This window comes from Parasteatoda tepidariorum, chromosome 8, assembly GCF_982258835.1.
Source record: "Parasteatoda tepidariorum strain Cologne lab strain chromosome 8, Ptep-v5.0, whole genome shotgun sequence".
Taxonomy (NCBI): domain Eukaryota; kingdom Metazoa; phylum Arthropoda; class Arachnida; order Araneae; family Theridiidae; genus Parasteatoda; species Parasteatoda tepidariorum.
Window position 1 is genome coordinate 66,538,960 of NC_141762.1, and position 23,846 is coordinate 66,562,805.

The window sequence follows — 23,846 nt, forward strand, 5'->3', positions numbered from 1 at the left end:
ATACACAAATTTTAACTAGCATAAAATATGATGGATAATGATACAAGCAATATAGCATGGGAAGGATTATGATTTAGGATTCATCTTTATAAATCAAAAAAAAAAAAAAAAAAATATTAAAAATTATAACTATATATTAGCATTCTGAATAAATAAATAAAACTTATAAAGTCATAAAATTATTCAGAACCATTTTTAATTTTTTATTAATAATAAAAAAAAACTTCTCAGAATTTTAATGTAAACAGATTACAAAGTGTACACAAAATTTAAAAAAAATATATTGGTTTCAAAGATAAAACAAACACAATTTCAATTATTAAAAACTTTATTTACATGTCAAGACAATAAATTTTAACTTGACACTCATACAAGCAATAATTATATGTGCCACAAAGATGAAATAAAACCAAATAATAACATTTATTTAGCTCAACTCAATATCCCACAGTGTTTTAAATTATATTTTGAGTTTTATAATATTTTTTATGACAACAGCCTATGCCTATTATGATACAGCCTTTTATGACAGCCTATATTTTCCTTTTAAAACATTTTAGTGCTTATTCCAAAACAACATTTTAATCTTTTTAAACACATTTTAAAACCTAAAAATCTTATAAACAACATTTACAATCTTGCAGTCTTTCCTAGTAGTAATGTAAAAGCTGCAGCAATATTTTTGAACCCAGTCAAACATTAAATTAATTTACTGAGAATATGATGATTTACCAAATAATAACCTCCTAACGTTTTCTGATGTTTTACCGTTGATCAGTAAATTAAAAGAAACTCTGAATTATTTTTTCTGTGACTTCTTTACAGCTAATTATTTTGCATTAAAATCTAAAAATAAGGCCAGAAACAATTAGAATGTGAGAAAACGAAAAGAGGTAGAAAAATAAACTGCCATGGTGGCGGTTTTATAAAACATTTATAAAAATATAGTTTCCATAAATAATTCATTTTCAGTATTTTTAAGTTTAAAAATTGAATAAGAAACATTTATCAAAATGATTAAGGTACTAATTTTATTGTGTGTACCGGCAACACTTGGATTTGCTTTGAAATGGACTAACTGAGATCCAAACGAGTTTTATATAAAATTATGTCACTTTTTTGCACAACACACAGTTTTTTCTCAACATAATTTAATTTAGAAATATTGTTGAGGTGGAAAATTTGTCTACGAATTTTCTCAAGTTACTCAACACTAAGTTGCTGTTATCCACGTGGCAAACATATATAAATTTCAAAAAAAAAAAAAAAAAATATGCAGAATTAAACAAATTCACAATATACTCCAGAATTAAACAAATGCAACAGTGAAAAAATTTGCAACAAAAAATGCTAGTTTAGATAATGTTTGTTAAAATAACAGTATAGAAAACACAAAATGCGCACAGTACACTCAAGACATGCTGTAATGTCAATAAACGGTTTAATTAAGCAATGTTTCAAAATAATATTTGTTTATTAATAAACAATATAAAATAAAACACACAAAAATAAAAAAAGCAATAAAAAAATTCAAATTACAATATAAATAGTTTAAATAAAGGGCAAATGTGAATAAAAATATTTACAAATATAATTATATTACTAAGATAGATAATATAAAGTCTGCCAACACCCCATCCAGTTATAATCGAAAAACTAACCCCATGTTTCAAATCTCTATCTCTTGATGCCATGGTAGGAATGTTGCAGGAAAGTTAATCATGGTAGGATTATGTTTGTTCAAAAATGTTTATCTTTTATTGTCAAGGTAATTTGAATATTTTTTTCATTTGTAGGCTTTTCTAAGTGAAAGAAATTTTCCAGCTAAGTTTCAAACAGTGTATTATGCATTTTTAAGTACACCGAAGTCTTCTTACTTTTGTTTTAATTCTGAATAAGAAAAAATATGCTTGATAGAAAGCGTGCTTGAAACAAAACATTAAATTCTGAAAAACCTTCTCTATAGAATAACAATTTTAAAAAAAAAAACAACATTAAAAAATTTTAAAAAACTTTTGTTGTATTTGTAAGTTTTAATAAAATGTAATACTAAAGGGTATAAAATGCATTATGTACAATGAATTGCTGGCTTCACACAGTAAAAGCCTGAATTTTGATGGATTTTTTTCTGAATGATGATGTTGATTTTTAGATCATAATGCTCTTCGATGATATTCTGGAGATGCAACAACATAATCATTCAAACTGAAAAAACTTGGGTTCTGGGCTATGTACCTAAAAAACACAATTATAAATAAAATGCAATAAAAAAATAAAGAATTTAGCTATGAAAACTATTAAGAATATACTGCATAAATTCAAAAAATTTATAAAATATATATATAAAGAAAACATGGAAAGTATTAAAGATTAATGAAAAGAGAAAAAGAAAATATTTAAAAAAAATTCAAATATATATATATTAAAAAGTTGGAAAACAAAGAAAATGAAAAGATATAATCTCATCATTAGCTTACATGATTAGATCTACAAAAAAGAGTGCTTTCTAATATTGTATCAATATAGCCAAAGCAAAATATATCACTACAATAATATGAGGAGCATTCAAAAAAATTGAAACAAAATAGTATACATGAAGTAAAAAATGTATCATATAAAAATCAGAAAATAAAATGTAAAGAAAAAAACAGAACAAAACACAAAACGAAATCTCTAAAGCGAGTAGCAAATTCAAATTAACTTACATGTGCAGAAACTTTCAAGAATGATTTAAAATATTTTTGAAATAAGATTGCCAGATTACAAGATATGAAAACAAAAGAGCAAAGTGAGCTAAAAGCATAAACAGAGGGTTTTTGTTTTATGATGTGCTTTTACTGTAGTACTGATTTGTTAGTTACCAATGTTTGGCCGGGAAATGGATGAGCTCAAGGTAATAATATTATACTGGATAATTTTAAGAAGTTTATAATTAATAAGGTTGATATTTAATTACATAATTTTAATGATTTTAGAAAACTAACATTAATTATAAAAAAAGAGAGAAACATAATTTGCCTGTTTGGCACAGATTTGCCCGAATTAGATTTGCACATGGTAAAAAAATGAATTAACAAAGCAGTTTTTAACAAATTTATTAGTAATAACATACAATTAACTCAATGATTTTATATAGAATTTAATTACTTTATTTCAGCATGCATTGTTTCTTATCAAATTTTGAAAGTCTCTCAAAGTGCTCTTGTATATAGCATTTGCAAAAAACTTGCTATAAGTCATGTGTCTGAAAGTTCATTTCAGAAATATAAGAAACCAATGGTTTTTTATTTCTAGTACAATTTGAGCGCAGAGAATTTATTGAAGGTTTCTGACATGTAGAATTTATGTCAAGCATAATAATGGTTGTACTTTTATGTAAGATTAAATCTTGTACGGCCAAGGTATATACTGTTTAAGCATTAAAAATATCTCACACTTATAAGAAATCACAATGATGTATAAGCAGAAATGATGCTTAAGATATTGCATTTTTATAACCAGGAATCAGAAGGATGACTGATGATTTAAAAAAATCAACTAAGGAAAAAGAGGAGATAAAAATGTAAGGTTTAGTGCTTTGCGGAGCTTTCATCTCCTAACCAAGCTTCAAAATTAGTTACAAAGTGTGTCAAAAAAATCTAATTGCTATCGGTAAAAAACTACAAAACAATGTTTTGAACATAATCACGATTTTTAGTAAAAACGTGGGGAAGTTTGAGAACAAACTTTAGTATGACAATATAAATATTTTATCTAGAATAGTCTGATATGCTGCAGGTCAACAACACAATCTATTTCTAAACTTTGAAACTAATTTAAAAAATTTGTGAGAAAAATCTAGTTTCCTAAGCAAAGTACAGTACACCATGCAATTTTTAACTTCATCATTTTTTTTTTAATTGGTTTTTCAATTTATTGACCATTTTGGGGTTCATTTGGAATATTTTTGTTAACTATTCCGTAAAACCAAAAACTATGACAAATACTTCTCTAATTCCTTAGTGTATACTTGTTTTGAAGAAAAAAAATCAGCAAAAAAAATTTTTTCTTCATTAAAAAAAACACATTTTAGAAATAGTTTTGGGGAAGAAAAAAAATAATACAAAATCAATCAAAAATTTTATTTTAATTTCGTATTTTGATTAAGACTATATTATTTGCTTGAATAAACAAATATTACGGCTCACAAACCTACGTAAATGATAAATATCAACAACACGATTTTTTTCTTAGCTTTTATATTATTATTTTCAATTCTTGATTATGTTCAAGTGTAAGTATTACAGAAGCATAAAATTGATTTTGCATCTCGATTTTGCTTTGGGTTTTAAATTTAAGTTGAATTAAAAAATTTTGAATTTCAATTAAAAAATATTTTAAATTTATACCTATTTCTTTTAAATTACTAATAATCATTTCATTACATTGATTCGACAATTTTCGAACAGCCAAGCTGGTAAGCAAACTGGAATCTTGTTCTAACTAATTATAAATAAATTAGGAATTCTAAATTATACATTAATTACAAATGATCAATAAGAAAACAGATGTAATGATATTGTGCCTCATTTTATTTTACTAATAAATCTGATTGATTAATTTGATTTGATAATAATCATAAAAAAATTTTGTATGTATTATCAAGCACTTCAAAAATAAACCTCTATCTTAGTCATAAAAACGGGATATTAATACAAATAAAACAAATTTAATGTACCAAATCAAATGTTTTTATGAATTACCTAACAAAATCCTCCATTTGGACCAGTAGAGAAGTCAATGCATTTCTTTCGCTTGATAATCCAGTTAACAAACTTCCCATTTTAGCTACAAAAATAATAATAAATAATGTGAATCATGCTAAAAATAAATTTACATATCACTTAAAGGCTGTTCTTCGAACGCTTTGTCCTCATATAAATTAGTAAGTCAGTAAATAACATGCCATGTCTTTATGACAGTTGCAAGTTTGCAATAGTTTTTACTAACAGTAAGGTTCAATTTTTCCCATCTGTAGTCAGTGTCTTATATGCAAATTACTAAAATGAGACAAAATATTAAAAAAAAGACAGTTTTGAAAAAATAAAAAGTGTTTGCAATGCAATTTTTGAAAGCAATGTAATCTTTGCAATGTAATCTTTAAAGCTGTGCTGTTTGAACACATAAAAATGCATAGTAAATCAAAATTATTTAATAACTTTAATTTTAGTGGGAAAAACTCTCTAAATTGGCAAGTTTCAAAAATTAAATCTTAACAATCTTCTAAATATACTAAGTTATTTGTCCATTTTAAAATCCTGGCTTATCTTTTCAAAAAGATAGTATGCAAAATTTAAAATGAAAGTTTTCCTTCCAGTTCAAGGCACTCTAAAGTGTAGCTTTTTGGTTTTCCTATGAAACAGAGCTTTGAAGAACACCTTTGAATATATATTTTAACATACTTACTGAACATTCGTAATAAATGAATGGCGCCATAGATTTCACACATACTGGATTCGGGATATTCTGCAAGCATCTGTAAAATTTTAAAAAATGAAAAAACTTCAACATTTATGAAATTTAAATCACGTTTATTATTAATTTTTTTCAACTATTTCAAATGAGGAGGAAATATGATACATACTATATTATAAAAATATAGCTGGTATTCATAAACTTATAAAATTTTAAAGCAAGTAATAGATTTGCCATAACTTCTTTTAAAAAAATAATAAGTAGCAATATTATTACATTTTCAGAATATCTAAGGAATTTTTCCAATAGCATTAGGGTGGCTCCGAAGATAAAAGCATTTTTGTTTTCTGTACAAACAACCTAAGTTTGAATTCCAGGAAATTCGGTTGCTTTGCAAACTTCTCTAGTGACTATATTGATTCAAAGACATACATTATTTTAAGAAGTGTAGTTCTCAAATGTTCCATTGCAGATGTTCAACTGACCATATGACGAAATTTAATTCTGAATGATAAATTTGACCATATTATTTCATTTAGCAGTTTCTTTATTGAGTTTATGATGAAGAAAATTATTGTTTTAAATTCCCTGCAGGCAGGGTGAATAACTTTATAGTGTTAAAATAAATACCAAAAACATTTATCATCTTTTTTATTTCATAAACATTATTAAAAATATTTGTTAGCCTGTTTTGTGTTTTCTCAGATTAAAGAAATTAAATTCAATTTGAATTAATACAAGTTTTTTATACTAGTTTTTCTTTTTTTACAAAAATTTTCAGCTAACCTCAATAATAAATATATTTCATAATAATTTCAGTAAAATGGTATAAGTGGTTCATGGTGTTACACATAAGAGATGTAGGGGTAAAAGCTAGATTTTGAAGACAAGTGTTATTTATATATATTACATCAATTGAGCATTATATTAAAGATATATTATTTCAATTTTTTAAAAATTAAACAGAAGAACAAAGTGATCTTAAAAGAACTGCATAAGGTTGATAAGCAATAGTGAGCATATCCTTAAGGCTGAAAAATTGTAGCGTATCTACCACTACAAAAATACAGGTCCAATTCACTAGTATACAAGACATGTTAACTCGATTCTTTGTTGGGGTACCTTTTCATAGATGAAGGTTGACTTTGTCGATAACAACCTGCCCCACAAAATGTTATAAAATGATGATTTAGTCAAAAGGAAAAAAAACTGTAAAACAGAATGCTATGTGTTTAAAACAAGGCCTGTGATTTTTTTAACAATTAAAAACACTCGCATATATATTGATTTTCAAATGATACTTTAAGAACTTAATTTTATAATTAGTGAAGTTTAATAAATATTATTGAAATATTCTTTAAAAATAGATCATAGAACAATACATATGAAAGTATATTACTGCATAACACATTTTTTTATTCTGATGCATAATACATGCTAATTCATAATTCAAATTTATTGAAAATGGAATAAAATTGTATCATGAAAAGGGTAAGGTGAAGAAAGATCAAAAATATGTAAACTTGATATGAAATAAATAATCCATAAAGAAAGAATTTTATTACACAGAATAGATTGTTTTCTGCTACATTGCATTTTTAAGTTTTATAAAAAAAAATAAGAAGAAGAAAGTTCTTAAACCATGAAGGCAGTGTTTATCTGTGAAAGTATGTTTCTTTATTTCAATACCTATATTATTTATTCAGAGTGATGTTTGAGTTCAGATATATAAATTTATCAACCAATTCAAAATTAAAATTTTCAGCTTTCAGATATTTACTGGTTAAAGAATCTTATCTGTTACAAATCAACATTAATTAAAAGACAAACAAAAATATTTTTTAAAAAAAAGCAATCATTAGATCTTCGCTAACCCATGGATCTAAGACATAGATCAATGACAGAACTTATTTTAAAAATATTTTGGAAAAGCAAAAGAAAGTAGATTGCAGAGACAATGACACAATTTTGAATTATGCAGGTTATTTAAGGAAGATGATAATACTAATTTTAAGAAAGGTGACCTAAGATTTGCCAGTCATGTCTGTTAAATAGATCCCTCATCCTTGTCCTTTAAGATCTTTAACAATGAGACCTATAAGAGCAGGAACTAAGGGTAGGATTAAGGTGCAATAGACTGATTGAGTAGAAGAAAACTTTAACATATCAAACCTCAAAACAGTTATTAGATAGGAAGAAGGTTTTCAAAAAAGCCTTGGTGGTTCAACGCATATCAAGTCAATAGGAGAAAATAATAATAATAATAATTGAATATGCTAACTAACCTCAGCATATGCAGGTCTTTCAAACTTCCAAAGCAGCATTTTCCCCAGTGCAACATTAAAACAGTCTCGAATGGTGTTAGCAAACAAAACAATAGAAGACTCCCTGTTTAAATATAAAATTTTATTTAACTAATATTAAAAAAAAATTAAATACTTTCAATTTTAAAAAAAAGTAACATGTTTACATGGATTGAGAGAGCCCCTTAACTGATACTTTTTCCTTCACATAACTGGCAATAATATGATTAACTGTTATCCTTGATGGCAAATGCAGGATCTTAAATACAATAAATACACAAATTTACTTCATCAGTATAAAAATATTTTTTTCATAAATAAATAATTCATGAAGTGTTTTCAATTGCAACTTTTCAGTTTCAAACTAAACATAAACTTGACTAACTAAAAATATGAATACATACATTTCATGCAGGTTCAGCAGCAAATTGAAGATAATTTTTATACAATAAATTAAGGGTGCACAACCAGTGGGCCATGTGCGACCTGCCAACTGTTGATAAGCAGAAGCTTCTGGTTACAATGAAAAAATAGGCAATTTCTTTGGAGTTTTTTTTTTAAATTTTTAATATAATATTACAATGCGCCAATTTTAAATATGAGTAATCCCTTTCTAACTCACTTTATATTTGCCGATTTCATCATAAATCCATTAATTTTTTGATCATTATTTTTAATAGGTTTTTTTGGCAGTTATAACTATTAATTTCCATGCGGTTTTAAAAATTCCAGTACATTCAATGCGATTTTGACACACTTTGTTTGTGCCGATTTCAACGAAAGTCCAAGCTACTTTTCAATCATTCTTTAGGCTGTCATTGCTCTACATTCTCACATGGTTTTAAAAATTAATATTTTTATTACAACATTCAAATTTTAAATAGCGCACTAAAATCATTACTTATTAATGAGCTTTATTCGTATTGATTTCATCAAATATTTAAACACATTTTTTTTTTTTTGCAATTATTACAATACTTTTCTTGTGATTTTGATGATCCTGTTTTTTAACTATGATGTTCATCTACCATTCACGCTTTACACCGAAGAGCCATTACATTATGACCACCCTGCTAACAGTGTTTTCATCTCAGAAAAAAAATGGGTGGGAATTTCTCACCCTTTCTCAAAAACAGGGTGAGATTTCAAAAAGTTAAGTGAGACTTCAAAAATTTGAAAAAAAAAAAAAACACCAAGAGACTTGAAAAAAAAATTCATTTCTTTAATCATAATGCATTTTTAATATCTTCTAATTTTTAAAGCATTGAATATTTTTGCAGCATCATCATATGGAAAATGTTCTACATCTACTTTTTCATCAGCTATTCTCATTAGGTTGCTCAAATGCGTATTTGTTTCGTTTTGATTGTTTCTACCCACATTTGTTTCATTTTCATATGTCCGTTTCGGAGTAGAAGATATTGGCTTCACAAGGTATTTGTCCATCTTACATTAACGAGCAAAAAATTTGAACATCTTACATGAAGAAACCTTACCTACGGTAAACACGTGGTTGAGAGAAATGCGTTCTGAAAGAGTTTCCGTGGTTTGGAAGGATGGTGTTCTGTTGTTCTTAAAGGTTCTGAACAATACTGGTAAATAGGGAAGCTAGATAATGGGGCAGATGTTGAAAATAATAAAAGATCCAGGAAGAAAAGTGAAACGGATTTTATTCTAAATGGCGCAAATGAGAAATTTTTTTCAAAATGCGAGAAATTCGTGAATTTTGAAATTGGTTTATAGAATGCGCGAATTTCTCGCGGTTATCATTTTTTAATGCGAGAATATAAAAAAATATGCGAGATTCTCGTGCTGTAGTGAAAACACTGGCTAATAACATGTAGGACCACCTTTAGCCCTCAAAACTGCTTGATTTCCACAAGATGCTGATAGGTAGTCTGAGGTATCTTGTATCAAGCGCTCACCAACTGATCCTGCAATTCCCTCACATTGCAAGGGGGTAGCGTGGCAGCACGAATTTGGTTTTCCAAGAAGGACCACAAATGCTCCATTGGATTAAGGTCAGGTGAATTTGGGGGCCAAGACATGACTTGAAAGTCACTGGGATGTTCCTCAAACCAATCCATGATGATTCGATCCTTATGACATGGTGCATTATCCTGTTGGTAAACACCATTCCACACAGGAAAAACTGTTGCCATGAATGGGTGAACCTGGTCTGCAACTATGTTCAAGTAGCTTACAGATGTCAGGGATTGTTCTATGAGGATTATGGGTCCTAATGTGTCCCATGAAAACATTGTTCCTGGGCAAGAAACCATGAAAACCTGGGCAAGCCCATTGTTCTGGGCGATGGGGGGTGGTCATAATGTAATGGCTCTTCGGCGTAGATAATCGCTTTTTGGTATAATTTTGCGCCCATTTCATCGTAATTCCAATTTATTTTTCCACCGTTTTTTCGTCAGTTAGTGCCATGGATTTCCACGTGGTATTCAGAATCTAAATATTTTAATGCAATGTTATCGCAACATGAAAAATTCAAAAAGTGGAAGGAAAAGGGAATTTTTAAGATATTTACTGTTTGTAATTTAGTTTTAAATTTTTCATAGCTTACGTGGTTCTTTTAGGAAGAAAAAAAAACTTTTACTATTTAAAAATCGTTAAACCACTATTAATTCAAGAAATAGAAATAATACCTAAAGTTACAGAAATAATACCTTTTTTTTAATAAAATGGTTTCCTTTTAATTTTTGCTCAAACCATATAAATTTTCTTTAAAATATTAAAGTACAATTTACACTACTCATTAAAACATCTATTTATTATTTTTTAATGCTTACATTCTACGAGCCTTGAAGTTTTTAGTTTTTATTTTTTGTAGGAATTTATTTCAAAATGAACTTTTGTATTGCGTGATATGTTGAAAAATCCCATATCTTTTCTCCAATCAGGGTGCGTAGCCAAATCTTTGAATCAAAAATAAGCACTTTTTAAAAACTTTTCAAGCACTTTACAAAACTTTTCAAGCACTCAAAAAATTCATATTGAATCAATGATATTATGAAAAACAAAAACTTTTTATGAACAGTTTTAGCATTAAAAAAAAACTCAAAAAGAAACGGACGTAAATCGAAACAATCAGTACTTTCCCACATCACCGAGTGAATTCAACTTGACTCTGAACTCAGAACAAAAGTACCCTTACCCCCTACATCAAAAAAGTGTTAGAAGTAAAATAAAATAAACAAGAATAAAATTATAAATTAAAAAGAAAAACATTTAATAAGGATCTGACTCTATCCGAATTGGAGCACTCGGGGTTTCAGTTTCGAGTGTGCGCGCATGCGCAAGTCATAACGTGGTTACGACATGAAGTCCGTGTGAATGATTACGTAGCAAACACCCCATTTTTCGTGAAATGCAGGGGATCCGCCAGATATCACTGAAGGAAAAAAAAATTTGAGAAAAAAGCACTTTTTAAAAACGCCAGCTGAAAAAAGCACTTTTTAAAAACGCCAGCTGAAAAAAGCACCTTTAAAAGCTTTTAAAAACGAAATCTCCCAAAAAGCACCTTTAAGTACTTTTTACAAACGCTACGCACCCTGTCCAATATATATATTATAATATAAATTTTTGGTAAAAAAGAGAGAAAAAAATTTTAAAAAATATCTGGTTTTTTTTATTAAAAATTTTTAATTTTCAGTAAATATACAATCAATTTAACTGATAAAAAATTAGTTCTTCGAACACTAATATTTTTCATAAAAATTATCATATTTGCCGTCAACATATCTAAATATACACATATCTAAACTAAATAACAACATATCTATAATCTTCACTCAAAAAAGTTTTGCACCTCTTTAAGCAAATACTATATAGTAAATACATGTTTGTTATAGTGATTATTCTACGTATTTTTCTTCGGTAGAATAATGCTCTATCACAGGTGAAAATAATTCTTAAACTAAACTTTTCTTTAAACTTAACTTCTCAATGTTAAAATGTCTATTTTGTATGGGAAAATATGAATTGTTTTCAGCAACAGATGTATTTATGCTACACACTATATAAAATTGTTACACAGCAATTAAGCAATTTTGTTGGAAAATATATGTTTCAAAAAAGAAAATATGCTTTTTCAAAAATATTAGTTCTGAAGCACAACAGAGATGCATTGGAGTATAGCTATAATGGGTTTTCAAATTACAAAAATGCATGCTTTAAATAAGACTCACCTTTTTCTGCCGTGTAATTAAATCCCAATCATCGACAAGCCAATTCCTTAAAAGTGGTGGCATTTCAATTTTAATTTCTTTTTCAGGTTCAACTTCCTCCTGCAATAAAAAATTAAAATTAGTTTTTTCAATAGTATGAAACATTAGAAATGAACTTGAATAAAAATTGAAAATCTTAAAGCCATCTTAATATGAAAAAAGCCAACCATTTCAGAGTTGACTGGTTTAAACCATTTCACCAAATGTTTAAAAAAAATAATAATAATATTTTATGTAATTAAATTTTCAATTATTTATATAAATACTTCCAGTTTGATTATAACAAAATGAAAAAAGATGAAGGCTTCTTACATTTTTTTACAGTTATGAGTTATGCTGCTTATGGGAATCTGTATTATTTCAAATAAAAATAAATCTGCAACTTTTAAAGGTTTACATAGAAATGATTTTCCACAAAAATATATGTCAAACAGCATTGGCTTTTAGTTAGGAAGAAACCTATTTCTTCCAGCACTATGTTAAACCGAGTTGGCTTTTAGTTAGCAAGCAACCTATTTCTTCCAGGACTGTGTTAAGCGGAGTTGGCTTTTAGTTAGCAAGAAACTTATTTCTTCCAGGACTATGTTAAACGGAGTTGGCTGTTAGTTAGGAAGAAACCTATTTCTTCCAGGGCTATGTTAAACGGAGTTGGCTTTTAGTTAGCAAGAAACCTATTTCTTCCAGGACAGTGGAAGAACCTGGACAAAATGGAAAAAACTAAAAAAAGATCAATACAATTGTTTAATCTATAATTATTTTTACTTTATTTTGTGATTCATATTTAATTGTACTCAATCAAATATAGTTTCAAAATGACAATTTGCATCTTTTTCAGTACAGTTTTTTCGTCCCCTCTACATCGCATCAATTTTCGTCAAAATCAAGGGAGGCACTTTATCGTTATTTTACAGTAAATAAATTTAACACAAAGGCATAGTTAAGAAACTTAAAGCTGGTATAACATAATAATTTGATCATAATGTAAGACTCTTCGATTGATTTAGAATTTCTTTTTTCCTCCTCACAATTATAGCTCTCTCTTCGTTAGATGGGTAGGTACCTGCAAACTATATTTAGTAAAACCATGGTTTTAGACAAAAAATAATATAAATAGAGTCCTTTCAACAAAGAGAAACTTTTTGCAAAAGATCAAACTTTTCCACTTGAATCTAAGGAAAGTGTAGATTATTATTTTAGTCAAAAATTTAATTTAAATTTACTAACTCTTAAACAAAAAATATCAAATTAGAAATTTATACTTATAAATATGCACTATGCATACGCATATAGATATATGAATCATATAAGTATAAAATAATAATAAAAATTCCTTAAAATAAACCTATATTTTTACTCATTTATTTATTTTTAATTATAATTCATTTTTTTCAAATAAAAAAATTTAATTAAGACATATTTTGGTTTAAAATTGATTGATTGAATGTAGGGTTTAGTGGCACAAAGTCCAAATGAGGACATGCTGCGCCAGACAATACGGTAATTGTTCTAAAGCCTAAGTACATACAAAATTTAATTGTAGCACAATTATAACTGATAAATCAGTGAATAAAATTAGATAAAAGGTATGAGTATAATCAGATAAAAGTTTGAGTACAGTATAAAACGCACGAAGTGAGTAAAATGTACAAAATAGTAAGATGTTTGCAAAAGTGTATAAAATTGTAGATGTGTTAAAACTTTTATATGCTGTTAAAAATACCTACGGCACGTAAAAATGCAAAAATGTTAGGACGGTGAGTATCATCTAACAAATCTTGCAAGCATAAAATAGTACTTCCAAAAAGCTTTAAGCGAAGTTGATTAAAACATGGACACGATATTAAAATATGATGAATTGTGAGAGGGACATTACAAGTACTGCATTCAGGGGGAGGTTCTCCGAACAGCAAATGAAGATGCGTTAACCGGGTGTGACCGATTCGGAGTCTGGTTAGCTTTACATCAGCACTACGCAAGCGCAGCACTGGAAAATTATTTAAATCGAATTTAATGCTATGCAATTTATTGAGAACTTTCAGGTCCCATTGCTGTTGCCATAATGATGTTATCAACTTTCGAGTATGTAGCTTCATGTCAGAAAAAGGTATGGACACTTTCAAGACAGATGTGGCAGATCGTGCAGCTGTGTCAGCTAGTTCGTTCCCTGGAATACCAACATGACTTGGTACCCAGCAAAATATTATCTCGAAGCCATTCTTCTGAAGAGTGATTAACAAATGAATGATGAAACATAAAATTGGATGAGTATCACCGTGAAACTTTTCTAGTTGGCTCAAAACGCTCATACTATCGGTGTATAGGCAATACTTCCGAGTAGAGCGTGAGGAAATTAGACGTAGTGCCATAAGGATAGCCACAGCTTCAGCAGTGAAGACCGAGCAAATATCTGTGATTTTATAGCTAAATGTATCATCACCGATGATGACCCCACATCCTACATATCCGGCAGATTTTGAACCGTCTGTATAAATCGGTACATGATGAGAATATTGGTGACGATGTGCAGTGAAAAGTGTATGAAAAATGCAGGGTGTAACGTTGGCTTTATCGTGTAACTTGAAAAGAGAAATAGATTGGTATGGTGAAATGGTCCATGATGGTATGAGAAAGTGATCCACTGATTGTGATGGTAATTCACAGATATCGAATGATTGGATAAGTGAGCCTGTGCGAGCTTGAAGTGGGGGAATGTGTGATGGTCTAGCAATATACAGTCGCTCCAAGCTTGATGAAATAACATCATGCTTTAAAGGATGCGATTTAGAGGACATGATACTAAAGTAATATGTAAGAGACAGCTGGATGCGATGTAGATATAATGGTATCTGGTGACAAACAACATATAAGCTTTCAATCAGGGAAGTACGAAATGCTCCGGAACATATGCGTAAAGCAGTATGATGTATTGTGTCCAAGATTCGTAAGTTAGAGGTGGTTGCAGTACCATAAACTACGCATGCATAATCAAGCCGTGAAAGTATCAGGGCCTGATAAATGCGTAAAAGTGCTACGCGATCCGCCCCCCCAGTACGTATTTGAGAGAACACGCAACATATTAAGTTTTTGCTCGCATCGCTTTCGTAATTGTTTGATATGAGGGATAAAAGTTAACTTGCTATCAAAAGTGACTCCTAAAAATTTTGCATGTGGTACAACTGGTATAGCAATGTTACAAATGAAAATGACAGGATCATTATGAAGTGCGCGTTTCCGACAGAAATGAATGCATGAACTTTTAGAAGGTGAAAGGGTATGGCCACCAGTATGGCCAAGGGATCACACCAGTCTAAAATTTTATTCACTGCTAACTGAAGTTGTCGCTCGATGATTCTCATGTCGGATCCCGAACATGAGATTTGTAGATCATCAACATATAGAGAGCCAAAGACAGCAGGTTGCAGTACGTTTAAAACTAGTGAAATATGAACGATGAACAATATGACACTTAGCACACTGCCCTGGGGAACACCCTCAGCCTGAATATATAGGTCAGAAAAGTTGGATCCAAGCTTAACACGAAAATAACGTCTGAGCAAGAAATTTTTTATGAAAATTGGCAAACGACCACGGAGACCCACATCAAACAGTGCCTTCAGAATTCCATATCTCCAGGTCCGATCATAGGCTTTCTCGATATCAAAAAAGATAGAGACTAGATGATTGCGCCGGACAAAAGCATTGCGAATTCTAGACTCAAGAGCAACGATGTTGTCAATTGTGGATCTTCCCTTACGAAAACCACTCTGAAAGTTTGGTATGAGGCGCTTTTTTTCGAGGTAATGCACAAGGCGCGCGTTAACCATACGCTCAAGCGTTTTACCAAAACAGCTGGTTAGTGCTATAGGGCGATAGTTAATGGGCTCTTTTGGATCTTTTCCTTGCTTTAATATGGGTATTACAATGGCTTCACGCCAACTCGACGGGTACATCTGCTCTGTCCATATTCTGTTGAATAGGGCAAGAATATTCTTCAAAGACCCCGTGTCCAAGTGGCGGAGCATTTTATATGTAATCCCATCAGGACCTGGACTTGTGTTGGAAGATCTAATCAGTGCTCTCTTTAGTTCAGGAAGGGTGAAAGTACAATTGTATGATGTGAATTGGCGGCTGTTAAAATTAATATTTTGGCTTTCAGCGTTACTTTTGTGTAGTTGAAATGTTGTGCTATAATTGTCTGGACTTGAGGTACCTGCAAATGTTTTGCCTAAAATGTTACAAACATCAATGGGAGACGAGTATTTGATGCCGTTTATCTCAAACACTGGATAATGAAAGTCCCGGTAAATACCATTTGCTTTCCATTTGCCATTTGCATTTACCATTTGCTTTACTCTTGACCAGACTTGGGTCGGAGATGTCGACGATGTAATAGAGGAAACATATCTCGACCAACTATCTCTCTGACTCTTACGTCGGACCTTGCGGGCAAAGGCTTTAGCTCGTTTAAAAGCTAGAAGATTCGTTGTTGTTGGGGTACGGCGGAAGATGTTCCAAAGGCGTCTCTGATCTTTATAAGCAGTGGCACATTCCTCATTCCACCAAGGCTTGCGATGGCGGGGAGGTGAAGTGGAGGTCTTTGGTATACTCTCTTCAGCTGCGTGTATAATTACAGACGTAACATTATCAACAGTTGTATTTATAGTATTACAGGTAACGAGGGAATCAGTGATCTGTGCAAGTTTAGTAAACAAACTCCAATTAGCGCGATGATAGATGAATACTGGTGGTCTAGGAGTAATAGGTGCAGTAGCAGAATATGAAACAACGAGGGGAAAGTGATCACTGTTGTGTAAGTCATTGTCTACAGAAAATTGAGTAAAAGGTAAGAGGTCTGATGAGCAGAAAGCCAAATCAATGGAATGGAATGTTCGTGTGGGCGCATGAAAGTATGTTTCTTCGCCTTGGTTTAGCAGGCAAAGGTCATGGTCTTCAATGAGTTTTTCGATTTTCCGACCCCGATCATTGGAGTCAGAACTGCCCCACAATACACTATGGCCATTAAAATCTCCTAATAAAATGTGAGGCTTAGGTAATTGATTAATCAAGCAATTCAAATCAGTTTGTGAAATCAAGTCATTAGGTGGTAAATAAATGGAACATATGGTGATGAGAACATTGATCTGAATCTGAATAGCAATAGCCAGTAATGAGGTTGTCAATGGAATGCTAATGAAAGGTAAGTTATTTGTAGCTCCAAAATGAAAAGTAGGCTGTTTGGTAGATGTTAGAGCGAAAGGAGTATCAGTTTGTGTGCTGACAGAGCAGTAGGTTGCTTTTACAGCTGCAGAATAGGATACGCCCGGACGGGGAGTTCGAGCGGTAACCATTCGCCTTGCTTCATTAAAAGTCAAATTTTGCATGACTTTGATGGTCTGAATTTCTTTTTCTTGCGACCATTTTGGACAATTTCTGGAGTAGGCCGCATGATCACCCTTGCAATTGATGCAAAGGGGCGGTAACTCACAGGAAGTATCGTCATGGCCACAACCAGAACAGCGAGCACAAATGGGTGTGCTACGACAAGAGGCCTTTGAGTGACCAAACCTTTGACACTGGAAACATCTCAAAGGGTTTGGCACGTATGGTCTAACCGGACAGTTATACCAGGCAAGCTTGACTTCAGATGGCAACTTCGGAGTAGCGAAAGTAAGAATGAGATGTTTCGTGGGAACGAGTATTTTGGTTTAAAAAAAGTATCTTAACAACAAATTGTAGATGTGTCTCAGAGTATCGGAGATACTTTATTCCTAAATTGAGCCCATAGCTACGAGTCAGAAAGTGTGTATGATAATAATTTTTATTATCATCTAAATTAAACATTAATACAGTAGCCATAAAGTTATGATGCTTAATGTCTATGGATGTCAGACTATGGATGTCAGCTATAGAATGTAATAAATATATTAAATAGTAAAGTTGTTATTGCAAATATCTACTTGAAAAAGGTTGTATGAATCAATTATTCAAATCAATTATCAATTCAAAAATAAGATAAACATTACTATAAAACAAGCTTCAGCTTTTTTCTTCTTCCTAAACTCACTAGGAGGACTTTCTGAAGATGAGGAGGGCTCAGGAACGGGAGCTATTAAAATAAGCAAAACCAAATGAAATTTTTACATTGGCTAATCAATAATCACTAATGGACAGAGTTAAACTTACAAGGAGCAAGACATTTTTCTGGTTTAGGTTTTGACTTCTCAACAGGGCTGGATTGTGCTGGGGCATCTTTTTCTGGTTCCTTGTTGCTCTTAACAGGTAACTTTACATTTTTTGATTTCTTAGATTTCCTAAAAATATATATCATTGCATCATAAAATATGTCAGTTATTATATTTTTATATAAATATGTACACATCATTTTTTTATCAACATGTTTTTGAATTGTGAGTGCATCTTACACATTAGTCAATGAAATGCATATTCAAGTGTTAGTTTTAGAAATAAAAAAAGGATTTCCAACAAAAAAGAAATTTTAAAAAATTCAACTGATAAATCAGAAAATTGCTTGTTGTACATCATTTTATATAGAAATTCAGAAACTCTTAGTCACTACTTATCTTTTATTTAAGTCTGAAAGATAAATTAGTTAACCAAAATGATGGCAATTTATCAGTTATTTGTCTCTATTCAATAACTTTTTCATCAATATGTCTAAATGACTTTAAATAAGGATAGATTTGCACATTTTTACGAATTTTTTATAACATTTATATTTTATAGCAATGTTGACATATTTCTTGCTAAGTTTAAGATAATGGAGAAAGCTTTGTGAGCAATTTACTGCAGCTATAAAAATTGCATAGTCATAAATTTACAGTTAATGAAAATCAACCTGTTTTGCACACATAAAGATATCCGAAAATCATATACCAAATCTCCAACACTCAAAAATTATACTGTAAATACAATAATTCTTTATTATTTCAAACAAACAATAGAACAATAAAAGCATTGACGAAAACAGGAAACTTTCTCAGAATAAAAATACCTTTTGTTTAATGAAGACAGATTTTTAACTTTTCAAACATAGGAGTAGCGTCAGTCAGAAATATTTAAATTATTTAGTTGACAGAGCAACTGAAAATTTAGGCCACTCAAGATTCTTAAATTTTGCATTTTCCAAATATCTTTAAAGCTAAACAACAAAGCACCAGCTACAGTAAATAATGTCAAGCCAAAAACAGTTTAATTAAATTTAATAATAATTAAAAAAATAACTATATGAATAGAAATTTTCACATCACGTTAAGATATAAAATTCTAAAAAAGTTTGGCAGTTCCTTAAGAATAAAGTTATTTAAACACAAAATAAAACTTTTTTTAAACATGTTTTGTCAAAATTTGTAGGTCAACAAAGTAATCAGAATATTTAAAATATTCCCCACAAACCATTAAACTAAGAGCTTAGTACCTGAAAATCTGTACCTTATATCAAAAATTATAAAGGGTGATCATTTTTATGTAATAAAGTATGTTTGATATCCCCCTCAGTGATAAAAAAAAAACAATATTTGCAAGAAATTTCTAGAACACAAATGCCAACTATGTCATATTTAATTCAACAAGTATATTGTTCTCTAAAGCATCTACACTAGTAAACTCCCTCCCCCTTCACACTTTAAAAATGTATTTAAATACACAAAAAGACATTTATAATTATTACAGTTAAAACAACTGAAATACCACCCACATAAGAAACATACATTATTTTAAATGAATACCAATGGAAAAAACAATACCATAAACAATGTGTACATATTCATATAATAGTATGTGTAACATAGAATGTAAGAATAATTTTGTTTAGAAAAACATGTACATGTGTGTTCTGGTTAGCTCCTTCTGTTTTTGCAAATTTGCATCATTATATTTCAAGACTCTGCATTCAGGCACCCATTCATCCCAGCTGAAATAAAACAATAAAATATAAAAATGCTGAAAACATATATTTCATCATAAAACATATGCTTTATGGAAAACAAAGAAAAGTCAGAACAATTTTTAGATTAAATATGGTTGTCGACACTGTTTTATTTTAAATTATACTAAATATAGTACTAGTATCTAGACAGAAAAGTCAAAACAATTTTTAGATTAAATATGGTTATTGACACAGTTTTATTTGAAATTATACCAAATATACTTAGGTAACTAGACAGTTAAATTAGCATTACGTTCACTATTAGTTGGTATGAATATGAAAGAGGAAAATATTAACAGAAAGCCGTTTAGATTAGAAATACCAAATAATTTTACAGTTTTGAAACATTTAATAATATTTAATACATGAGGCACATTATTGTAACATGAGGTAGCAAGAAAAGTTGTAAAAAAATTAGCAAACAGAATTTAATATATAAAAACTGTACATTTATTGGAAAACATGTGGACAACTTTTTATGAAATAAATTTGAAATATAATAATTAAATGGACTTGAGTAAATAAATTATTAACCCAGTGGAAACAATAAGAAATGTCCCTCAATAGAAAGAAAGTTATAAAACTTTAAATTATAGCTCCCATACACAAAAATGCATTTCGAAAATGCGAACAATTTTTATTCTAAATTCTTAAGGGTTCATGCTCAAAACTAAGAAATTTTATTCGAAAATTTTCCAGGTAAATTTCCGTAACATTTTTTTTTTTTTTTTTTAAATTTGACAAAATTTATATTTATTAAAAATTTAAATTAGAATCATAAATGAAATCGCATTTCTAAGAAAGCATCAATAAATTATTTTATTTTTAAAAAATCAAGTGATTTAAACTATGCCAACTCTGATTACACATAATAAATAGTCAGAACTATAAAAGTAACTGAAAGAGAAAATAAGTGAAACGGAATTGACGGGACAAAAATTTTTTTTAAAAATTCTACTTTTGAGAAGAACAAAGTTGTTGTATATACTTAATGACACAAAAATGTGGGGTTTTTTTTTTTATCTTCTATTGTACAAGCGCAAATTAGGTTTGAAAACAGAAGAGTGAAATCTCCCAATTTGATAAGGTGCGGAATTCCCTGACAACTCCCGGTTTTGGGGTAAAATTATATTTTCCCCTAACAAATCCTTGACTTTTTTCAAGTCTCATTTTCCCTGACAATTCTCGGTTTTCCAGATATTCCTGGTTAGTACTAAACCTAGTTCTCATGTGTTTATTTAGAAAATGAGGTTTTACTTAAGATTAAATAAAAATATAAGAGATATAAAGAAATACTTTGAAAAAGCAAAAGTTTTTTTGAAAATTAATAATATTATTTTAAAATTCTAGATACAATCTATTTTCTTAAAAAACACTAATTAAATTTTATATTTGTTCATTTTAAACATGGTTTTATAAATAGTTCAAAATTTGATGTACATAATCTAAAATTTATGTTGGTTTAAAATTTTTTAAAGTTAAAATTTTGATGCACATAATCCACATGGTTTCTAATAAAAAAAAGCAGACTGTTTGCATATGCAAATGACTTGTCACTTTGCATTAACAAAATTAAATAGTTGAGTATGTCTGAAAAAATTACTTACTTCTTATTCCAACCACTGTAGTGTATGAAATATTTCATATGTTTATCTCGTAATTGTGACTTTAGACACTAAAAAATTAAAATATGAAGGGTTTAGAAAAGGTGAGGAAAATAAGAAATTCAAACTTTTATTTTAAAAGTTTATATCACCTTAGCTTCATATAGCAAAGGTCCATGAAAGCAAAGTACTTTTTCACCTGTGAAAATAAGTACTGATGATTATCTACAATAATAATGAACTGTTACATGTCAACAGCATTTCTAATCTACACTGCGCATAGCAGAATAATTCAGGCAATAAAATATTGTAAAATAAACAATAATCTTGCTCTGGAAACTCAAATATATTGCTATTTTGCATAGTAAAAAATTTATTAAATCTTTACTAGTTTTTGTATTAAAAGAAACAAAAATTCATTTATCACTGTTTACCTACAAGTAATGAGACAAAGGTAAATGAGTTTTTCTAACTTACCTTCCAAACAAATGCTTTAAAAATTAGACACCTTTATGAAAAAAAAAATCTTTGATATTCTTTGCTATTTTATGTACTTAATTTTACAGTACTTTCAAAAAATGACCATAAACATGAAACAAATCTATAAAATAAACTTTAAGAAAACCAAAATAAATGTTAATAGCTCACAAAATCTAGTTTTAATACTAATTCTTAAAATATACTATCCTCAGTGTCGGTGGGAATAGTTCACTCAAAAAAATTAGAACAGTGTTGATTTTTGTCAAATTAGAAGTGATATTCAAAAATAATAAACACAAAGAAAGGGAAGAAATTAATTTATTATAAAATCAGATGTTAGTATTTAAAATAAATTCTCCTACAAATGCGAGCTTTCAAGCTTTAAAAATAATTTTATTTTTAAAAGTTTTGGAATTGGCCATGAAATAGAACATGGCCATTAAGAATATGAAGTTTGATAGATAGAAGCCTAAGATAGATTATAACAATCAAAAATTGTTTCATTAGTGGAGTTCATGATGAAAGAAAGCAAAAATATTTTAGTTATTCCTAAATTGTCTCAACAAGAAAATGAATTATACCATGATGCAAACCATAATATAGTGCTTTTACCTAGGAGGATGTAATTTACTTAATATAGCATAGCATGCGAAGAAGAATATGCCAAAAATAACAGTTGTGAGAAAATCTAACACAATAGACAGTGTCACTAAATTATATATCACTGATAAGAGTTGTTCAATCCTTTCTTAATCTTATCCTTCTTAAGTTAATCCTTTCATTTCTCAATACGAGCTCAACCATGTTCTCAAAAGCGATTATTTATTTCCTTTTGTAACCATCTAAAATCAAACTCTGTGTGCTGTTCTCAAATAGGTTGAAAATTCAACAGTTTTAAGAAAAAAAATCAAATCTCGAATTTTAAATGGTTAGCATATCAGTGTTTTCACTTCGCATTCTATAAATCAATTTCAAAATTCGCGAATTTCTCTCACTTTGGAAAAAGCTTCGCATTACGCTATTTAGAATAAAATTTGTTTCACTTTTCTTCCTGGATCTTTCATTATTTTCACCATCTGCTCGCATATTTTTTCTTTCCTCGCATTAAAAAATTATTACCACGAGAAATTTGCGCATTCTATAAATCAATTTCAAAATTCACAAATTTCTCTCATTTTGGAAAAAGCTTCGCATTACGCTATTTAGAATAAAAAAATGTTCACTTTTCTTCCTGGATCTTTCATTATTTTCAAATCTGCCCCGTTTCATCTAGCTTCCCTATTTACCAGTATTGTTTAGAACCTTTTCGAACAACAGAACACTACCCTTCCGAACCACTGAACCCCTTTCAGAACACATTTCTCTGCAACCACGTGTTTACCGTAGGTAAGGTTTCCTCCTGTAAGACGCTCAAATTTTTTATGCACTAATGTAAGACGGACAAATACCTTATAAAAGCAAAATCTTCTATGATGATGCAGCAAAAATATTCAATGCTTTAAAAAATAGAAGACATTAAAAATGTATTATAAATTATAATTAAAGAAATGATTTTTTTTTCAAGTCTATTTGTGTTTTTTTAGTTTTTAGAAATCTCACTTAACTTTTTGAAATCTCACCCTGTTTTTGAGAAAGGGTGAGAAATTCTCATCCATTTTTTTTCTATGATGAAAACACTGTATATACAGTGCTCAAAATAAAAAAGATACCATCCTGAATAATCTTGTTTTAACGATTCCTTAAATATGCTAATTAGTTAGTGCTAACTATTAATTAAGTTACAAAATCAGTGATAAAAAGTCTTTCTTTAAATAAACACTTT

The 23,846-nt window shown here is 29.5% G+C and overlaps 1 protein-coding gene across 3 annotated transcripts in view; it reads right to left on the bottom strand.

The window, feature by feature from the left end:
- Positions 1–310: 310 nt before the first annotated feature.
- The window catches only part of LOC107443068 (mortality factor 4-like protein 1), a 31,167-nt gene continuing 7,631 nt past the window's right edge, over positions 311–23,846 (bottom strand). For 2 of the 3 annotated variants that reach the window (XM_087169010.1, XM_071181256.2), the window contains 11 exons: positions 21,697–21,743; positions 21,548–21,615; positions 19,839–19,925; positions 18,179–18,306; positions 18,019–18,101; positions 11,957–12,055; positions 7,925–8,016; positions 7,740–7,842; positions 5,446–5,515; positions 4,743–4,827; positions 311–2,235 (listed from right to left, as the gene is read on the bottom strand). In XM_087169010.1, coding sequence (XP_087025136.1) covers positions 2,154–2,235; positions 4,743–4,827; positions 5,446–5,515; positions 7,740–7,842; positions 7,925–8,016; positions 11,957–12,055; positions 18,019–18,101; positions 18,179–18,306; positions 19,839–19,925; positions 21,548–21,615; positions 21,697–21,743 — 944 coding nt within the window. In that variant the 3' untranslated portion in view covers positions 311–2,153. The remainder of the gene's footprint in view (positions 2,236–4,742; positions 4,828–5,445; positions 5,516–7,739; positions 7,843–7,924; positions 8,017–11,956; positions 12,056–18,018; positions 18,102–18,178; positions 18,307–19,838; positions 19,926–21,547; positions 21,616–21,696; positions 21,744–23,846) is intronic. The other variant, XM_087169011.1, reaches the window with a different exon arrangement.